Consider the following 17,233-nt stretch of genomic DNA (forward strand, 5'->3'; position numbering starts at 1 on the left):
CCCGCGCTATATGAGGGGCGGCGGCGGCCGTGAGGCGGCAGGCGGGGGTTGGAGGTACCGAGACATGGCGCTGCTGAGGGACGGAGCGAAGAACAAGGTGAGGGGGCAGCGCCGGGACGTACCGGGAGCTGGGCCTGCCCCGTGCTGGGCCTGCCCCGCCGGGATGCCGCCGTTGTGAGGTGCGGTTCCAGGTGGTGGCCTGCGATGAGGAGCTGTCAGCTGTCACTGGGCTGTGCCTCCCTGCTGCTCCCTGCTGTGGCGTCGGGCACTGGCTCGGTTTTGCGTTCCGTGAGGTGCTGATTCGGGATGTCGAAGCCCGAAGTGTGTTCGGGATGGTTTGCTGGGTTCGGGTGTTGTTGTAAGTGCAGCTTAAAGGCTGAGATGGGAACTTTGTGAGGTGTTTAATGGGAGTGTGTGCTGGCAGTGCTCAGAGATGCCTCTTTTACCAAGCGGTCTGCCTGGTTTAGTCTGCGTGCCTTAATAACTACCTCCAGCCTCCTGGGTGGAAGGTAAGGCAGCCTTCCAGCAGGGGTCAGCTGCCTGGCCGGCTGTCTGTAACGTTGGATCTGAATGTCGTTTGCATTATGCCTAAACTGAACTCACTGGATGATGAACTGTGCTTCAAGCTGCTTGAGCTGCTTATGGGCTGTGTTCTCAGCGTCTTCTCCAACCTTCTGAGAGGTGGGCTCCATGGGGGTTGGACTTGATGATCTCTGGAGCTCCCTTCTAACCCCTACGATTCTGTGATTCTGTGGCTTGAAGGACTTGAAATGCCTCTCCAAAAGAGGAGAGACTTGCACTAGGTATGAAGAGGAAATATTTTTTACTCCGTGGTAGTGAGGCTGTGGCACACCTGTAGAAGCTGTGAGTGCCCCATCCCTGGAGATGCTCAAGGCCGGGTTGGATGGGGCTTTGGGCAGCATGAGCTGGTGTGGGGGGGGGTCCTGCCTGTGGCTGGGGTTTGGATTTAAGGTCCCTTCCAGTTGTAAAACATACATCTACCTTGAGCAATCTGGTTGAATAACCTCTTTCCTTCCATCTTCTTCCCTAGAACATGAATCTTTTAAAACAAACTTGACCCGTTGAACTGACAGAAGCTTAAGTGTCTTCTAGTTCTTCACTTTGAATTGCGAATCAGCTGCTACTTCTACTTCTTTCAGCTATGCATGAAATGACAAGGATTAAACAAAATATCTGTCATTTGAGAGTAGTGATTGAAAGCCTTTGTAGGCTGCGGAACCTTCAGGTGAGAAGGTAAAACATCAGCTGTCTTGTAGCAATGAGTAACTGTGTATTAATCTGCCTTTCTGCCATAATGGGCAGGAACACTGAAGGGAGGGGAAAATGTTCCCACTGAGGGTTCAAGTAGCTTTAAGCTCCAGCAGTAAATGACCAAAGATTAACTAGCTGTTCAGGTTGTAAGGCTGCCTTGGGATTCCAGCAGCTGCAGTGAAGATAGAAACTCAGTTATCTTGTCTGTTCCTGTTTAGGTATGTGGGCAGTAGATAAAGCTTCTGTCTGTGAAGGAAACATCATTATGTACTAACCTTGAGTGGGAACTGTTGGTGTGTACAAACTAAAAACTGACCCTGAGTAGGTAAAGCAGAATCGTGTCAAGATATATAGGAAGAGGAAGGGAGGGTTGGGAAGGCAAGGGGGGTTGGAAGTGCAATCTCAGATCCACGGGAGGTGAAGATTGCATGTGTTGCAGAGTCCCTTTTACTATTTCTGGCCTCACTATGGGAGGTCAGCAAAGCATTCTTGGAAATGCTGAGTACAGCTTAGGGGCTTGCTTCTGTTGCACAATTTCCATCTTAGCTGGGCGTACTTCATGTTACAGATGAAATACAGACTCTAAGTACTTAGCTAAGGCTGTGCTCTGCAGGCAAATTGCTGTGCCAGGGTGGATTTAGCCTGTGTTGCCAAAGCTGGTGCTTGACTCCTGGAGTGGAGGGAGTTCCTATGTGCTCAAGGTGAGCTAGAGGCTTTGGCCTGGAATATGGGAGCCCTGAATGCTGGCAGTATCCTTCCCACAACTCCTTTCCTCTGCAGAGGCCTGTTTGAGCACTTGAGAGAAGAACGAATCTGGAATCCCTCTGACAGGAGAGCGGAGTGATCAGGGCAGCTTATTGCACAGCCAGTGCTAACAGGTGCTCCAGCCATAGAGCCTGCTTTCTGCTGGCTTGGAAAGCTCTGTGTGCAATAGCATCTAACTGGGACTAAACTAAGCTGCTTTGCTTAGAACAAAGATTAAGAGGGAATAATCAAATAATTGCCCTGCTGGTGTGTTGTATGGTACAAAACTCACAGATTTGGGAGTATTCTGTAGTGTTAGTAGCAATGTGAGGGCTGCATACAAGAAGCCTGCTTCATTTTTCCTGGTTATGTGTAACTTGAATAACTTCAGGACTATTTCAACTAAATGCTAGAGAAGTAATAGCAGTTCTCTCCCAAAAGCTGCAAAATCAAAGCTTCTCATCTGTTTTGTTGGCTCTTTGCTGCATGCAGAATACATTCAGACATATTTCTGGTATCTTGATTAAAGGGAATCTTAAGCCACTTGTGCTGAGTATGACTGAAATGCAATTCTAGGAAGTAATACTTAATGTGTGCTGGTCAGTTACTTGGAAGGGCTGCTGGTTGACTCCTGGCTGTTGAAACAAGGCACTCTGTAATGAAAGCTCTATAGAAACTGCCAGAAAATATCATGTCCTGGTGGCCTCGAGGGAGCACTTAAACCGGTTTAACTAAACTACTTTGTTTTTTTAAAGCAAAAGTAGATGCTGGGCAGTGGCAGATGTAATTACTTGTAATGGTTTTGTGGCTGCAGGTTGACTGACAACAAGGAGGTGATGGGTAAGAAGGGAGCTGGATGCAGTTGGGAGAAGGTTCTGTCAAGTGTAAGCTCTCATTGAAGGCGTTACTTGTTCCTTCTGGAAACCAAGTTATGTTGGAAACCCATGGATTAATTTGACATTGAGAATGAATATGAGTTTGTATTTCGCTAACAGTCAAACGTTGTATGCAGTTGCTTGCACTGGCAGATTCTTTTGTTAGAATGGAGAAGTGACAGAGTCACTTCAGCAAAGCTGATGCTAAATTGCAAAGAATGTGACTGTCAAAGCTGCAGCTTGGGACACTTGCCAGAACCAGGCAGCGCCTGTGGCTGAGGACGTTTCCTGCCACTGGGAGCTTGCAAGTATGAAGACGTCCTTGTGCCGAGTGAGGCCTGATCAGAAACTTATTTATCAAGTTGAGGCCTGAATAGGTGATGATTAGTACTGGGTTGGATTTAGATGGTCCAACTCTCTTCTTTAAACAATAAAAAAACTGCTGTAAAATTCTGCCTGAATTTGTCAGCAATATTCTCCTTGCTATCTTTTCTCTTTAGGGTCAAGATTGGGTGATTTATTGTAGTGTTCTCATTAGTACCATAATAATATCTGGGTGTCCTGAAGCTTGAATCAATCAATGTGATGATTATCTGTTTTTCTGGAGAGCTCTGTGTGATGTCCTGCTCTAATTGCCAAGTCAGGTTAGGTGGGAGTTGTGGTGGATGGGACCTTTACAGAACAGGGATCAGGTTTTCTTGAATCCACATGAAGTCCCAAGGGTCCCAGTATAAGTTGGTGAAGAGGCACAAGAAGTTGAAGGCATCAGTACTGTGAAAGTTGCTGTAGTTGCTGCATACCATAAACTTCTAAAATCTTTCCGTGTCTAATCTAGTAAAATCTACTTAGTGTGTTCAGGTTTCCAACCCAGTTCAGCTGCTTCCCTGCTGTGTTGCTACCATCCTTAGCAGCTCTCTGCTGTAAGTGAGACATGGTCTCACCAGCTGCTGGGCTCTGGTTGCATGCCCATGGCACTGAAGATGTGAAGGAGCACAGGTTAGATTCTGGTTGCTGGAATGGGGAACCTTGGTTCTGCTCATTGTAGGCTGGAAACAATCGTGTCCTAGCTATGAAATGATGAGCTGATGGAGAAGAGCTGCTGGGCAGGGCAGGCTGGGGAGCTCAACTAGGGTGGCTTCCCAGAAAGACCTTAGGCTGGGTGCCTGGTTCAGTAAAGGATCAAGCCTTGGGGCCTGGAAATGAAGGAAGGCTCTGCACAGCCTACCTGTGACTGTAAGCAAGTTTTTTTCTCATTGCAGAGGAGGAGGTGGGGGGGAAGAGCTCCTTGATTCCAGTTCAGTGGAGAAATGCTATAGGGAAAAAGTACTCTGCACAAAGCTGGGCTGTGTGAATGCTCTCTTTGTAGTGTAAGCTTTTCTGCCATGATTATGCAATCTGAAAGGTCTCTGGCCTGGAGTTAGGAGCCACAGTGACCTTCACAGGGCTAGAATAGACTGGTGGCTTTCTATCCTCAGTTTCGTATTACTGAAAGACCTGATGCTAAGGCTCCAGCTAGAGTTGATAATCCTCTGCTACTCTCCAACAATGAAATGCTTGATGTTTCTGCCTGCAGTGATCTTTGTGCATGGGCTATGTCTGTCATGTGCTTACAGCAGATGTTTAGGGTGGGAGAAAGTGCAAGACTTCAGCAAGTAGTTGTTGGTTATTCTGGTTTTTGGACCCTCCTGTTATGGGCTGTGTGTCTGTATGTGCTGCTCTGAGGCTCACTGCTGATGACCCATGGTTGTGCTTTGTAAATGAGGCCCTGCTGGGGCACTAAGCTCTGCTTAAGTAGCATTGTGGGGGAGTTCTGAAGTTGTAGGTTGCATGTTCTTGCCCAGTTGTTTTAATCTGACAAAGCAGTACTGTCTTATGTCCATACATTCATCCCTACCTCTTGTGCAGACAACTACTAGGCATGGAGAGCTGGGGAGAGCATCTAATCACAGGTTACTTCCTCTGTGACACTTAATAAGAAAGCTCCCAAAGTCAGGGCTGGCTGGTTTATGTAACCTTTCCTGTAGTTTAGCTGAGAGGAGGCAGTTTCCTTTAGCTTATCATACTTTTCACAGACTCAGCAGTTTGTATTGTTAGCTCTGCTGATCCTGTTTGGACAGTGGAGATAAGTAAGCAGGATGCAAAACAGCGTAAGGGGGGCTGCATCTTACTGCTTTGGCTGCTGTGTTATCTGACATTGTAGTAGCTGGGAAATGTTGAAAGTTGCCTTCCATTCAGATGGCAACAAACTGCAAGCTCTGCTCCGTGTGAAACTGTTCTGAGTTGGTGGCCCTCTACCCAGCCTTCCTCTAGTGCTTGAGTGGCGTGGCTGCCATTGGTGACATCTGAACCACACCTCTGTGTTGTGCAGCTTCATCTGCGCCTTCCCAGGGAGAGCTTTGTGCATGCAGGGGAATGTGATGAGCAGCCTTGCTCTGTGGCTGGGGTCCCCGTGGTGCTGGGAGTCTCATACGTTCAGAGCTGAGCAGTGTCTGGACTGCTAGGGCTGCCCTTTTAGGATATGCTGTGTAAGCACAGAGTCTGGGGTATCCCTCTCCTAGGTGTGGGGGCCGGAGCTAACAGTAACTATCAGTGATAGCTGGAGTCTAGCCAGCAGCAGCCTGGCTAGGGGCAGATGTGTGCCAGCCTGCCAGGTGTGTCCTCTGCAGGCTGGTGGGGAGACTTGTTGTCTGCCAGGTCTGGACTGCAGTTCACAGATGGCTGGACAAAGGGGAGGGAGGTTTCTAGAGCTCTTGGAAGTGAAGTTTTCACTGTAAAAAGAACAACCTCTCATCAGTTCTTATGCAGCTTTACAGAAGCTTAAAGCAGCGTTAAGCAATCCACGATGATGGCCTTGCTCAGATGCTGTCTGGTGCTATTGTGGGTTTGGTGCTGGATTGTGTGGTTAGCTGGTGGTATGTTAGCCAATATGCTGCAGGGTGGTGAAATGGCATTGCCTCAGCCCAGCTCTTGAGCTTTCTTTCCTGGTAACACATTCAAACTAATCTCTGAAGGATGGCTTTGGGATTTGGCCCAGCTCTGACAGTTGTTCTTCTACAAACTTCCTGCTTTGTGGCCTTGATCAGCACTTTCTCCCTTACGCAGGAAATAAGAATGATTTGTTACACTGCAATGCTGGGGAAAGAGCTTCTTACGAGATAAGATTTGTAATGCAAGAACCACCGTAATATAGGCTGAGGGTATTGCTGACTTCTAGATTAGATGTCTGTAATCAGCAGTAACTTGTGTTCTTGGTAGCAGTAGTTTGTATTTCTTGATATCTAGGTAGTTGCATCTGTTTGATTTAGGAACTGGATGCATGTATCGATATTTATCAGTTATCTGTGCTGGCTATGCCTAAAGTCTTTTGCTTCCTGCTGAGGTCATGTAGCTGTCTGATGCTGTTTGTCCTAAACGTTTAGGAACAAGCAGTGTAGTACAATAGTTGAAGGAAGCTCAATTCATAAACAAGAGGCAGAAAACGACTAAAACTTGTGCTCTAAAGCAGTAAGGTACAGCATAACCTGGCCACTTCCCTGCACAGTGATGATTGCCACAGCCTCCCCTGCCGTGAATCTAAAAGCATTGTCCTCAAAAGGAATATCTGCGGGCCTGTGACTTGTGGAGCTCAGTGCTCCATCACCACTTACATCCTTGACTGAGAAGGCTACTGCTCTAGAAAAAAATAAGTGCAGTTGAAATGATATTCTGGACTTAAGAGGTTGGAAAGAAGTATCTCCTGCTAAGAAAGGCACTGGATCTGTTTAAAGCCCCCATCACAATCAGTGAGAGGGCAAGTCTTTGTTGAACATGATCAACTCTGCCATCTCCTCTGAGGGATTTATTTGGAGTTCATCCACATTGCATGCTCACAAACCCCTTCATAGGTGCTCCAAGTAGAAACAAATAGCACTAAAATGTTGCCAGGCAGAGACTGTCTAGGAAAGATAAGACTTGAATTCAGGAGAGGTAGAGACTTGTAATTACAAGTATAAATAGTTTTCATAAAGTGAAGTTCAGGTATCTCTGAAACTTGTTCTCATTCTAGCTCATGGGGGGCTTTTTTTAAACAGCATGTGTGCAATCCAGCAGCTGTTAACTAGATGCCAGACACTTTGAAAATAAGATTACCAGAGCACTAATGCTGCATCTGCATATTCTCAGGTTCTGGTCCAAATGCTTGGATCTTGGGCTCATAGGAGTCTAAGAAGGGTTTTACGCATCTTCTCCATTTTTCCCTGGGGGGCAAAGAAACCTTCACAGCTGTTAGAACAGTTAGTGGAAATGCCACTGTGTTTAACTTCATGTGCAGTACTCTTGGGAGATCAGTGGCAGCACTGAGCCTAAGGAGGAAGCGCCCAGTTTTTGTCTATGAGTTGCCCTTTACGGTGGATAAAAATCACTGAATTCTTGTGCCAGACCGGAGCAGCCGTCTGGTGTAAAGATAAGGAAATAGATCACAAGACTAGGCTCTCAAGAGCTCTTCTTCCATGTATTGTGGGGATACAGAATGAGGAGAACTGTTAGTGTTGTTACCCCCTTCAAAATGATTTAAAAAACTTTGGCTTGATGTGCTTAAGTAAATAAGCTGGAGAAGTGCTGGAGGGAAGATGCTTCTTCCTAGGAATATTTCACTAATACCCCCAGTGTTTTCTCTAACAATTGGGTCCGTGGACTCTTAAATGACACTCTTCTTATTTTATGCACTTGGAAGAGAGAGCTGTGTTGAGGCTGTTGTACCTCTGTGTACTGCTCCTTGAGGCAGCAGTCTATTGCAATGTGGTTCTTGTTGACAATGCCGATGACCAATTTGGCTTCACTAAGTCTACTCAATGCTTGACCAGAGCAATTCTGTTGCAGCTGAGGTCTGTGTCTGTAGACCTGAATGTTGACCCTTCTCTTCAAATTGATATACCTGATGCCCTGAGTGAAAAGGACAGAGTGAAGTTCACGGTACATACTAAGGTAAGATAATGGGGCTAGAAAGTGCTCTTTGTAGATATCATGCAAGTAATGTGTGTATTTGTAATGAGCATACCTGCGAAGATGGGTTTGGCAATGAGGAAAATCTAATTAAATGGAGCTTTTTCACTTAAAGGTGGCCCGAGGGTATAAAACCAGAAACTTTTATGCTTCTTAAGACTTGAACACTCACTTTAGACACAAGGTAACAGATATACTAGGTTGGCTTTACTTTAAAAAATAGAGTATCTTGAGCATGGGCAGGCTGGGGGGTGGGGGAAGGCAGTTACTGTGAGATGCCTCAAAATAAACTGTATTAATGCTGTTCTACAGCAGTGCCTTTTCTTCAAGTAATGTCCTTAGTAAGGCTCTTATTTGAGTGGCAGCTCAGCTAAAAGGGAGTAGGCGAGGCTCTTACTAGGCAAAATAGCTTCCTTTGAAAATAGGCAGAACTGTTTCTAAAAGCACTCATTTACAAAACAGCGGGGCTTCCTTATCTTCTCTTCCAGACTACGCTGCCAGCTTTTCAAAGTCCTGAGTTTTCAGTTACAAGGCAACATGAAGATTTTGTATGGCTGCATGACACACTCAGTGAAACTGAGGAGTATGCAGGACTCATTGTAAGTAGTTCCTGAAAATGTGATTCTAAGCAAAATGCTGCAATAATTTAACGTGGGAAGTAGTAAAGATGTGAAGTCTGTTTTACCACTGTTGCTAGTGTTTCACGACAGGGGTATTCCTTATGCTTTCTTCTGCCTTAGTTACTCAAGTGGTACAGCTCTAGTGTTAACTTTCCCTATGGGTTGGCTGGGAGCAGCAAAACAGCCACAGGCCTTGGTCCCTGACAGCACAGTGGAGCTGATATCTGCTTGAAGGTGACACAGTAGACTGATCTATTAAGTAATCTCTTGTTTTAAGATTATTCAACTGCCACAACAGGCAGCTGGCTATTAAACCATGACAGGAGTGGGCGGTAAAGGTATTTTTCTCTTTGTTGGCTTCTAAGTGCAGGAGTAGCACAGAGCTGGAGGGGTAATGAGAGACATAAGCATCTAAGCTTCTTGGTTGCAGAGCCTTGTTGGCTTGACATGACTGCCTTCTACAGATTGCTAGAAGTAACTTTGTAAATCTTGTTACCATCCATCCCTAACCAATTATTCCTTTGCTAGATACCTCCAGCCCCCTCAAAGCCTGACTTCGATGGTCCCAGAGAGAAGATGCAGAAACTAGGGGAGGGAGAAGTATCTATGACTAAAGAGGAGTTTGCCAAAATGAAGCAAGAACTAGAAGCGTAAGTAGAATGAGTCTGCTGCTAAAGGCTGAATGCAAAGAAGCCTACTGGGAGACAATATATTTAGCAGTAACTGATGTTGAAGGTGCTGCTGCCTGATACTCTGTAAAATCCTGGAATTAGACAGTTGATAAAGCTTCTTTCAAACAGGAAAATTTCCTAGTTAGAGACGGAAAGTAGCTTCTCAATTGCTAGCTGGCTATTTCAGAGGCACACGGAGTATTTTTACTGGGAAACTATAAGCAATTCTTTGTACAATGAAGTTGCAGATGGATCTCAGTTTTTTTTTTTTCTTTCAGTGAATACCTCGCTGTCTTCAAGAAGACTGTGTCATCACATGAAATCTTCCTTCAGCGGATTTCTTCTCATCCCGTGCTCAGCAAAGACCACAATTTTTGTGTTTTTTTGGAGTATGACCAGGATGTAAGACACTTTCTTCTTTGCATGCGAGGCAGGGGTTGCTACGAGTGCTGCCACTCTTCTGTGTGATTAGATTAGAGCGTTACATAAATCTACACACAGTGTCAGCAAGATGTTGCCAGTAGCGTTTCTGTGAAATGATTAAAAGATAAAGGCCCATCTTTAGGTCACTTTGCTGCAATAGCATCTCTTTAACTGTAGTCAAGTTGGGAAGCCAACTTGATGCATCCCTGGATCTTAAGAACAAATATTGTGCAGGTGTGTTTCTGCTGATACTTTCATGGTCCTTTAAAATGAAGAGTATTGGTGTGTTGAAGTTAGTACTGCATCATTTTATACCTCATAAGTGGTGGATACTGATTGATGTTATCTAGAGAGAAGCTGAGCTGTTTCTGGGAAAGAGAAAAATCTGTGTTGTGAAGCAGTTGAACTTCTAGTAAAGTTATTTGTTACCTGTACCATCTCATATAGAACTGACAGGGGTGTTAAGATGAGCTTGCAAATCAGACTACACTGTCATACACTACACATAAGTGATGTTATTTTGTAAATGTTAAAGTAGTCATCTTCTCCCTGTATTCATCCTGGATTAATTTGAAGCTGTCTTGGCCTCTCTTCTAGCTGAGTGTTCGGAGGAAAAACACGAAAGAGATGCTTGGCTTCCTTCTAAAAAGTGTGGTAAAGAGTGCAGATGAAATCCTCTTGTCTGGAGTCAAGGTAAGATGGTTGCTTTACATCCTATTTGCTTTATTCTTGATTGGTTATTTCTTATTGCTTATTTCTTAAGGGACATTAGTTATTTGCTTTAGACTTAATGTATGTGAGGCTTAGAGTTACTACTGCAAACCTTACTGCTGTCCCAAGGTGTGCAGAGCGGCCTTTTGACCTTAAAAAAAAAAAAGTCACTGAGGGTATAGACTACTAAAAACTTAAGTATATTTCAAGAACCTTATGAGGAAGAGTTGCCCCAACACTTCTTCCTGTTGGGGAAGAGGGAATCTCACCTTCAGCAAACATGCTTTTGTCTAATTCAGAGGTCTGAATAAGCAAAAGTTATGGTTTCTGCTTCTACTGGATAAAATCAAACATCACAGACTCCTGTAAGTGGTTCAAATTCAGTTTTTCTACCTTGTTGCCATGGCAGATCTTTCTAATAGACTTGCTATCATAGAAACCATGTCATGAAGCTGGTATTACAGTATATGTGTTTTGTATGGATTTGAAGTAAGCTTGTAAACTGCTGAATATTCAGTTACTGTGCTGTTAAAGGCCTGGGAAATGAAATTCCAGCAGCTGTTAGCCTTGATGGCTCTCTGGTTACTTCAGACAGCCTGCAGCGCTGAGTAGTTGTGTGTCAAATCCATTTTTGCTTCAGTGTGTTTAAAAAAAATAGCACGATATCGAATATTTAGAAATTCTCGGGGTCTTTTCTTGAACTCTACTTTTTTGATAGAAATTGACAGGCGTAACACTCAGGTGGCTAATGGTGTTTGTTTAGACCCTTCCTTACATAGAAAAGTGCCTGTGCTCTGTGGTAAAGTAACTTAACAGGTTATACTCTCTTTCAGGAAGTAGATGACTTTTTTGAGCAAGAGAAGACTTTTCTTGTAAACTACCACAACAGAATCAAGGATGCATGTGCAAAAGCAGATAAGATGACAAGATCTCGTAAAAGTGAATCTTTTCAAAGACCTTTCTAAAGACCTGCAATCTCACTGGGTTTAGTGATTTCTGTAGCCTGAAAACCTTCTCTTGTTCTTTCAGATGTTGCAGATGACTATATTTATACTTCAGCTTGTTTGAACAGCCTGGCATTAGAAGAACCTACAGTTATCAAAAAGTAAGCAATGCTAATTGCTCATAATATTCTGAGTCTGGGTATTATAAGTTTTCAGAAAATCTAGGATATTGAGTCATAGCTAGTTTGAGTTTATTGAATTGCACACAAAGGCATTGAAACTCTTTCCTCTGCACCAGGTGCATCGAAGAAAAGAATATCAGTTGCATTCATTACTTAACTGATTTCTTGCCACTTGTGCAGCACAGCTTAATTGTATTGCTCAAAGCTTCTTCAGTATAGAAGCCTTGAATTTTATTCGTGTCACAAACTTAGAGAATATAGAAGTTACACCCCTGTATTCTAATGTATTAAATACATTTACAGCTTACACTAGAACATCTGAAATTCTGAAATAGGGTTTTTTTTCACATTGTAGAAGCCTGGTCATTCTAAGATAAATTCATCTTGATAATGATGTACTGAGCCTTGTTAACACAGTTTACAGCTGAAAAAAACCACAGCAAAACAGCTTGTTGCTCTCGGAGAGTAGCAATGGGGAAATTCCTTACAAGATTGTTAAATGGTGTCCAGTTGCTCAGCTTTACTGATCTGTTAAGAAGGAATCCAACACCTCTTGCATTAAACCTTTTGTCAGTGTTTCTACATAGACCATCTTTTGAATCCCTTGTCTACGTCTGTATCTAATTCTTGTGCATTTTCTTCCCTGAGGTACTTGCTGAAAGTTGCTGAACTCTTTGAGAAACTCAGGGTAAGAGAAGCTTTGGGAAAAGTAAAAATAACACAAATTTGTAAGTCTGGATGCTGCTGTCCTGTTACATGCAGATTCTATAATCTCTTCTGCAGAAGGTGGAAAGTAGAATTTCATCTGATGAAGACTTAAAGCTCTCTGAACTGTTGAGGTACTACATGCTCAATATAGATGCTGCTAAGGTGAGAACTGTTTTCTTTTTGAAGCTTATTTTTATGGGAATTGTGACTCAATTATCTCTGTACTTTGAGAAGATAGGAAGGTGGACCCTTTTCTCGCTTAAGAAGCCTGGCAGTTTTGAATGACAGTAGAATATAGAAACTACATATGCAACTGCTGTCTAGTCCAGTTATAAAAGGGTTAAGACCTCTGGTCAGTTTCTTTGGCATGTAGAAGTAAAGAACTCAAAGTCATGGGACTGTAGGAAGGGATATCTAGAGATTGGATCCAACCTACCTGCTAAAACAGGTTCCCTATGGTATGTTGCACAGGTAGGTGTCCAGACAAGACTTAAATATCTTCAGAGAAGGAGACTCCACAACCTCTCTGGGCAGCCAGTAAGGAAGCTCTATGGGAGATGCTTCGGGCCCTTAATGGTCTTTGGCACCCTTCACACTCCAATGTGTCCTCACCTAGGATAGAGGGGGAGGAGAACCTCCTTACATTTGCTGGCCATGTTCTTTTTTTTTAATGTACCTCAGGGTACCATTGGCCTTTGGCCACAACTGAATGGATTCTTGTGAGTTAGAGCCAACTGAGTTTCAATTTTCAGTGTTCTGATACTTCCAGTGTTTATAACCCATTAAAAATGCTGATGACAAATTAAAAAACCTTAAGTAAATCCCAAGTACTGGAGCCCTTTTACATGGATATGTGGTAAACATGTGACAGCTACTGCAGTCTGGGCTTCCAACAGGTAGTGTTATTACTGTTTGGTGGGGGGTGCCCACCTTACAAAAGGACGAAGCTGTTTTAAAGGGTGTAATTATGACTAAAGCAGCCCTCAAACTTCCTTGATTAAGACACAAGTCACCGTCTTGAGCATGTGATACTGTACTGGTGTAACGCTTCTGCTTTGCTAGGAGTAAAGAATGTTGGAACAGCTTTTTAGAAAAAGCATAATCTAGGGCTGGAAGAAGTGAAACCTCCTGCTAAAGTAGTTGTAACTCAATTTGGTCTGTAGTCCTCTTAAGATTTCTACACATTATTCCTGTCTGCTTTCAGGATCTTCTGTACAGACGTGCAAGGGCTCTTGTTGGTTATGAAAATTCAAACAAAGCTCTAGACAAAGCCAGGCTAAAGAGCAAGGATGTCAACCTGGCTGAGGCGCATCAACAGGATTGTTACCAGAAGTTTGAAAAGATTTCAGAATCTGCAAAACAAGGTGAAAAAGACTTTTTACTGTACTTAATCTCGAGGGAGATTTTAATGTAGTTGTGGTTTCAGTGTGACCTTGAACAGCTGTAGTCTTCTGAATACTGTCCTGTAGCAAGCAGTCTGAAATTCCTAGGGCCTCTGTAAATGCATGTAGAAATTAATGCAACTGTGTCTTATGAAGAACGATTACCTGAGTCTGAGCAATGTCAGTACTAGACCAACTGTAAGTGGAAGCCCTCGTTTGCTTTCTGCACTGAACATTTGTTCTTAGTTTCCACATCAAACAACTATGCAAACAGGCTTTTTCTCTGTCCTGATGCTGCTGAGTGCCCAATACCAAATCTCAAAAACTGCTTCTTAGCTGTATGCTTTTGGCAGTATTAGAAACAAACGGACCTTCACGTTGCACACAACTTCCTTCCTATTCCCAGTTTCTGAATACGCCTGTCTGTCCCAGAGCTTATGTGGATCACTCTTTCATTCATGTTGTTTTCCTATGAAACCCTTCTGTTTTAGAGCAGATAGGCAGCTTGTCTGCTAAGATAGCACTGTTACGTGATTCAGTGCATCTTACAGCTAGAAACAGCAAGACTTAGCTCTTAAATCTTTTTGTAGCTTAATGCTCTACTAGAATTTCACAATATGAAACACAAGGGGCGTTACTGAAACTTCAGTCACTATTTTGTACCTCTGTCTTACTTGTGCTTATGCTTTCTTCCTGCAGAACTGATAAGCTTCAAGCAGAAGAGAATAATAGCCTTCCGCAAAAACCTAATTGAAATGGCAGAACTGGAAATAAAACATGCAAAGGTGTGTTCTTTAGAATTTAACAGGTAGCTTGAGAGAAGTGAATACTGTGCAACTCATGACTTGCTGGGTTTCCTTTTAAGACTAGTAATTTGTGAAATAGAACAGTCAGGTTTTCTAACAGAGATCTAGAGAAGGAAAAAGTTGAAAGTCTGTAGGTATTTGTATATACAATGAACAAGTGCTGGCAGTTTCAGGCTGTCTGTATAGGACAGATGTTTTCAGCCTGTCACTCCTAGGACACTAGCCTGTTGTCCTGTGAGTAAGAATTCTCAGTTTAGTGTGTAGCATGCTACCCTTTCATTTAAACTTTCTGTGAAGCCCCTTCATCTATGGGATTTTATTCCTTCTGAATAGGCCTAATAGTGGGAAGCCATGGATGCATTACTGAGAGCTGCAGGCACATTCTGCAGCTTGTGATCTAGCTGTCAACTCTTCTTGTTTGGCTTTGCAAAGAGAGGCTCTGTGCTGAGCAAACTTGATGTAAGGTGGGGAAGCCAAGTTGTATAATCTTAATGTCAGAATGCATATACTAATTGTAGGGTCTGCTAATTTAGAGAACAAAGTGGGAAGCCAGAAAAAGTAACTCGCCTCTTTTGGGAAGTTTAGAGAGAGTAATTTTCCATTCCCTGATTGCCTTGGTCTTCATTATGTGTAGTTACTTCAATGCTGTGCTTAAACTAGGTATAAAAGGCTCTGCTTGGCCCACTTTAGAAAAAGGATAAATAAAAAATTCCTAGTCTGCTGTCCTTTTCCTCCTTCCACAGCCAAGGTCACAGTAACAGGTTTACAGAGAGGAGCAGACCACTGACTGCTTTTGGCAGTGCTTGAATACTTGTTTCTGCAGTACAGTCTCTTAGTTGCTGTCACAAGCTACAGAAACTGGGGATGGACCTGACATCTTGAAAGCTCCTTCATTGTTGAAAGTCTGATTTAAACAATCAGTCCAACTCACCTGAAACTAATTATCTTCCTTTCCAGAATAACGTCTCTCTCCTGCAAAGCTGTATTGACTTGTTCAAGAACTAAGGAGCCTTATTCTGAAAATGTGAAGGAATATAAAAAAAATCAATTGCACTCAATGGCTGGGGTAACTTATTGGCTCGATTTCATAAGCTTAAAATAAATATTGTCACTGAGATTATTTGACTAATACTGAAGTACTTTGATGTATTGACTTTCTGGGTATAAATGAGAGCAGAACTGCATGTGAGTTGTCTGGATGTAGCTAACATCCTGTTGACTGATAACTCAAAATGAGTCAAATGTTGGGGAAAAAAAAATAAATTAACTTGCTGTTGACTGATTCTTCATCCAGCAGAAAATGTTTTTGGAGAAGAATTCTTATTTTGAAGGATGGCAAAGCAATCTGTTGACATAGACCTGATATTTGAAACTTGCAAGTGGGAATGACTTATGTGTAGAAATTTTATAAAGCAAATATCCTTAACATTCCACTTCCCAGATGGATTTCTACTACAGTATATTTTGAATTTGTATAACTACATTCGGTATTTGTACACTTGGGTGATAGAGTAAATAAAGATATCTGACAAAACAAGCTGTTGCTCTATGGCAAGACTTTGTGTGGGATCTAAGTGACATACCGGGGCTTCAGGTACAGTATTAGCACATTACTTATCACCTGGAGTTTTTCATTCTGTGTATTAGAGATGTATATTTGGCTCAGGATTGCTCTTGAAATGGATATTGATGTGAAATACAGGGAACTGAGGTCATGCTGCTGCTTGAAAAGCATTCTTCAGCTGTTGGTTGCTATATGCTAAACACCAAGGAAACCAAACCTTTCCTAAAGCATTGTTAGGTCTGGATGGCTTGGACTCCTTCAGACTGCTTTACAGCACTTCATTTGTGTTTTATTGGTCTTGACACCTCCTGCTAGCACCAAAGAGGCTGTTTGAAACTTGCAAGCACAGCCCTTGTCAGTCTTCTGTGTAAGCTGTAAGTCTTTAAACTTTGTGTGGCCCACTGAGTGTTCACTACCATAATCTAAGTACTCCAATGTGGCATGACAGTGTGGCTGTCATTTGGCATGTTTGTATATGGGTCAACTAGCCATGTCCTTCTAGAGACAGCTTTCTGTAGAGTAAAAGAGAAATCTGAGCATATTTCTTTTGTTTGGCCTTCTAATTGTGCTGAAATTAGACTGCATCGCTATACTCTGATCAGACTGTCTGAAGCGGTTTCAACCAGACAAGCTTGTTCAATTGCTTGCTCTTCCATAGCCTACTGCTTATTTGTTTGGGCTCCACTGTGCTGCTCTTGGCAACCACAACATCACACAGAGTTATTAGGTAGGTAGCATTGCCTGTAACAAGGAAACTCTGCTCGCTTGTCCTGGGGTGTTCAAGCAGGCAACTTTTTCCTAAAAACTGTGTGCTGCACTTTCAGCCATTACTTTGGCTCTTTCATTCAGAGAGAAGAGCAGGCTGAGGTTCCTGGGCTCTGTTGGTATGCCGGCTGTGTCATGATTAATGTGGCTGTGGCTCTCAAACTGTGGTTGCTTCATGTCCTCTTGTACCTATTGCATGTTTTATAGGAAAAATAGTATTGCCTTGCTTATTGGTGCTTGGCAACAAGTGCTGTTTACATAACGGATCTTCTGAACCCAACTGTAGCATTTGGGTTGTCTGTATTTTTTTATAGCTTTCACTGAGTTTGATTTTAGGGAAGTTTGACATAATATTTTAAGTGAGGTTGATTTGATGAGATTTAAACGTTCAGAGCACTTTGTAATTACAGTTTTAGACAAATGTCGTAGTCAGCAAATTCACAATAACTGTAAGAAGGCAGCTACAAAGCAGTCTTTGTCAGTGACACGGTTGCTTTGCAGGAAGCTGCCTTCTAGCTTTACCGGTAGGGTGCATCACAACCTGCTTGTGTCTGAAACACGTTTACTTGGTATAATACCACTCACA

The 17,233-nt window shown here is 43.0% G+C and overlaps 1 protein-coding gene across 2 annotated transcripts; it reads left to right on the forward strand.

Moving 5' to 3' along the window:
- The first annotated feature begins 39 nt into the window (after positions 1-39).
- On the forward strand, positions 40-15,855 carry SNX5 (sorting nexin 5). Of its 2 annotated transcripts, XM_015857117.2 has the most exons (13): positions 40-97; positions 7,749-7,853; positions 8,360-8,470; positions 9,020-9,141; positions 9,441-9,564; positions 10,183-10,278; positions 11,130-11,235; positions 11,326-11,401; positions 12,071-12,110; positions 12,206-12,292; positions 13,335-13,494; positions 14,212-14,297; positions 15,276-15,855. In XM_015857117.2, exons 1-13 carry the CDS (start codon positions 65-67, stop codon positions 15,321-15,323), a joined length of 1,194 nt encoding a protein of 397 aa, XP_015712603.2. In that variant the 5' UTR covers positions 40-64; the 3' UTR covers positions 15,324-15,855. The 2 variants fall into 2 exon arrangements, 1 of the variants encoding a protein (XP_015712603.2); XR_014944499.1 differs by lacking the exon at positions 11,130-11,235.
- The last annotated feature ends 1,378 nt before the right edge of the window (positions 15,856-17,233 follow it).

The sequence above is a fragment of the Coturnix japonica genome, chromosome 3, assembly GCF_054131305.1.
Source record: "Coturnix japonica strain WE chromosome 3, WE-NBRP24, whole genome shotgun sequence".
Lineage (NCBI taxonomy): Eukaryota > Metazoa > Chordata > Aves > Galliformes > Phasianidae > Coturnix > Coturnix japonica.

Coding starts and splice junctions, on each gene's coding strand:
- SNX5 (XM_015857117.2), top strand. CDS start 65: ATGGCGCTGCTGAGGGACGGAGCGAAGAACAAG. Junction 7,854..8,359: donor AGTTCACGGTACATACTAAG/GTAAGATAATGG, acceptor CTTCTCTTCCAG/ACTACGCTGCCAGCTTTTCA. Junction 12,111..12,205: donor AACTCTTTGAGAAACTCAGG/GTAAGAGAAGCT, acceptor TCTCTTCTGCAG/AAGGTGGAAAGTAGAATTTC.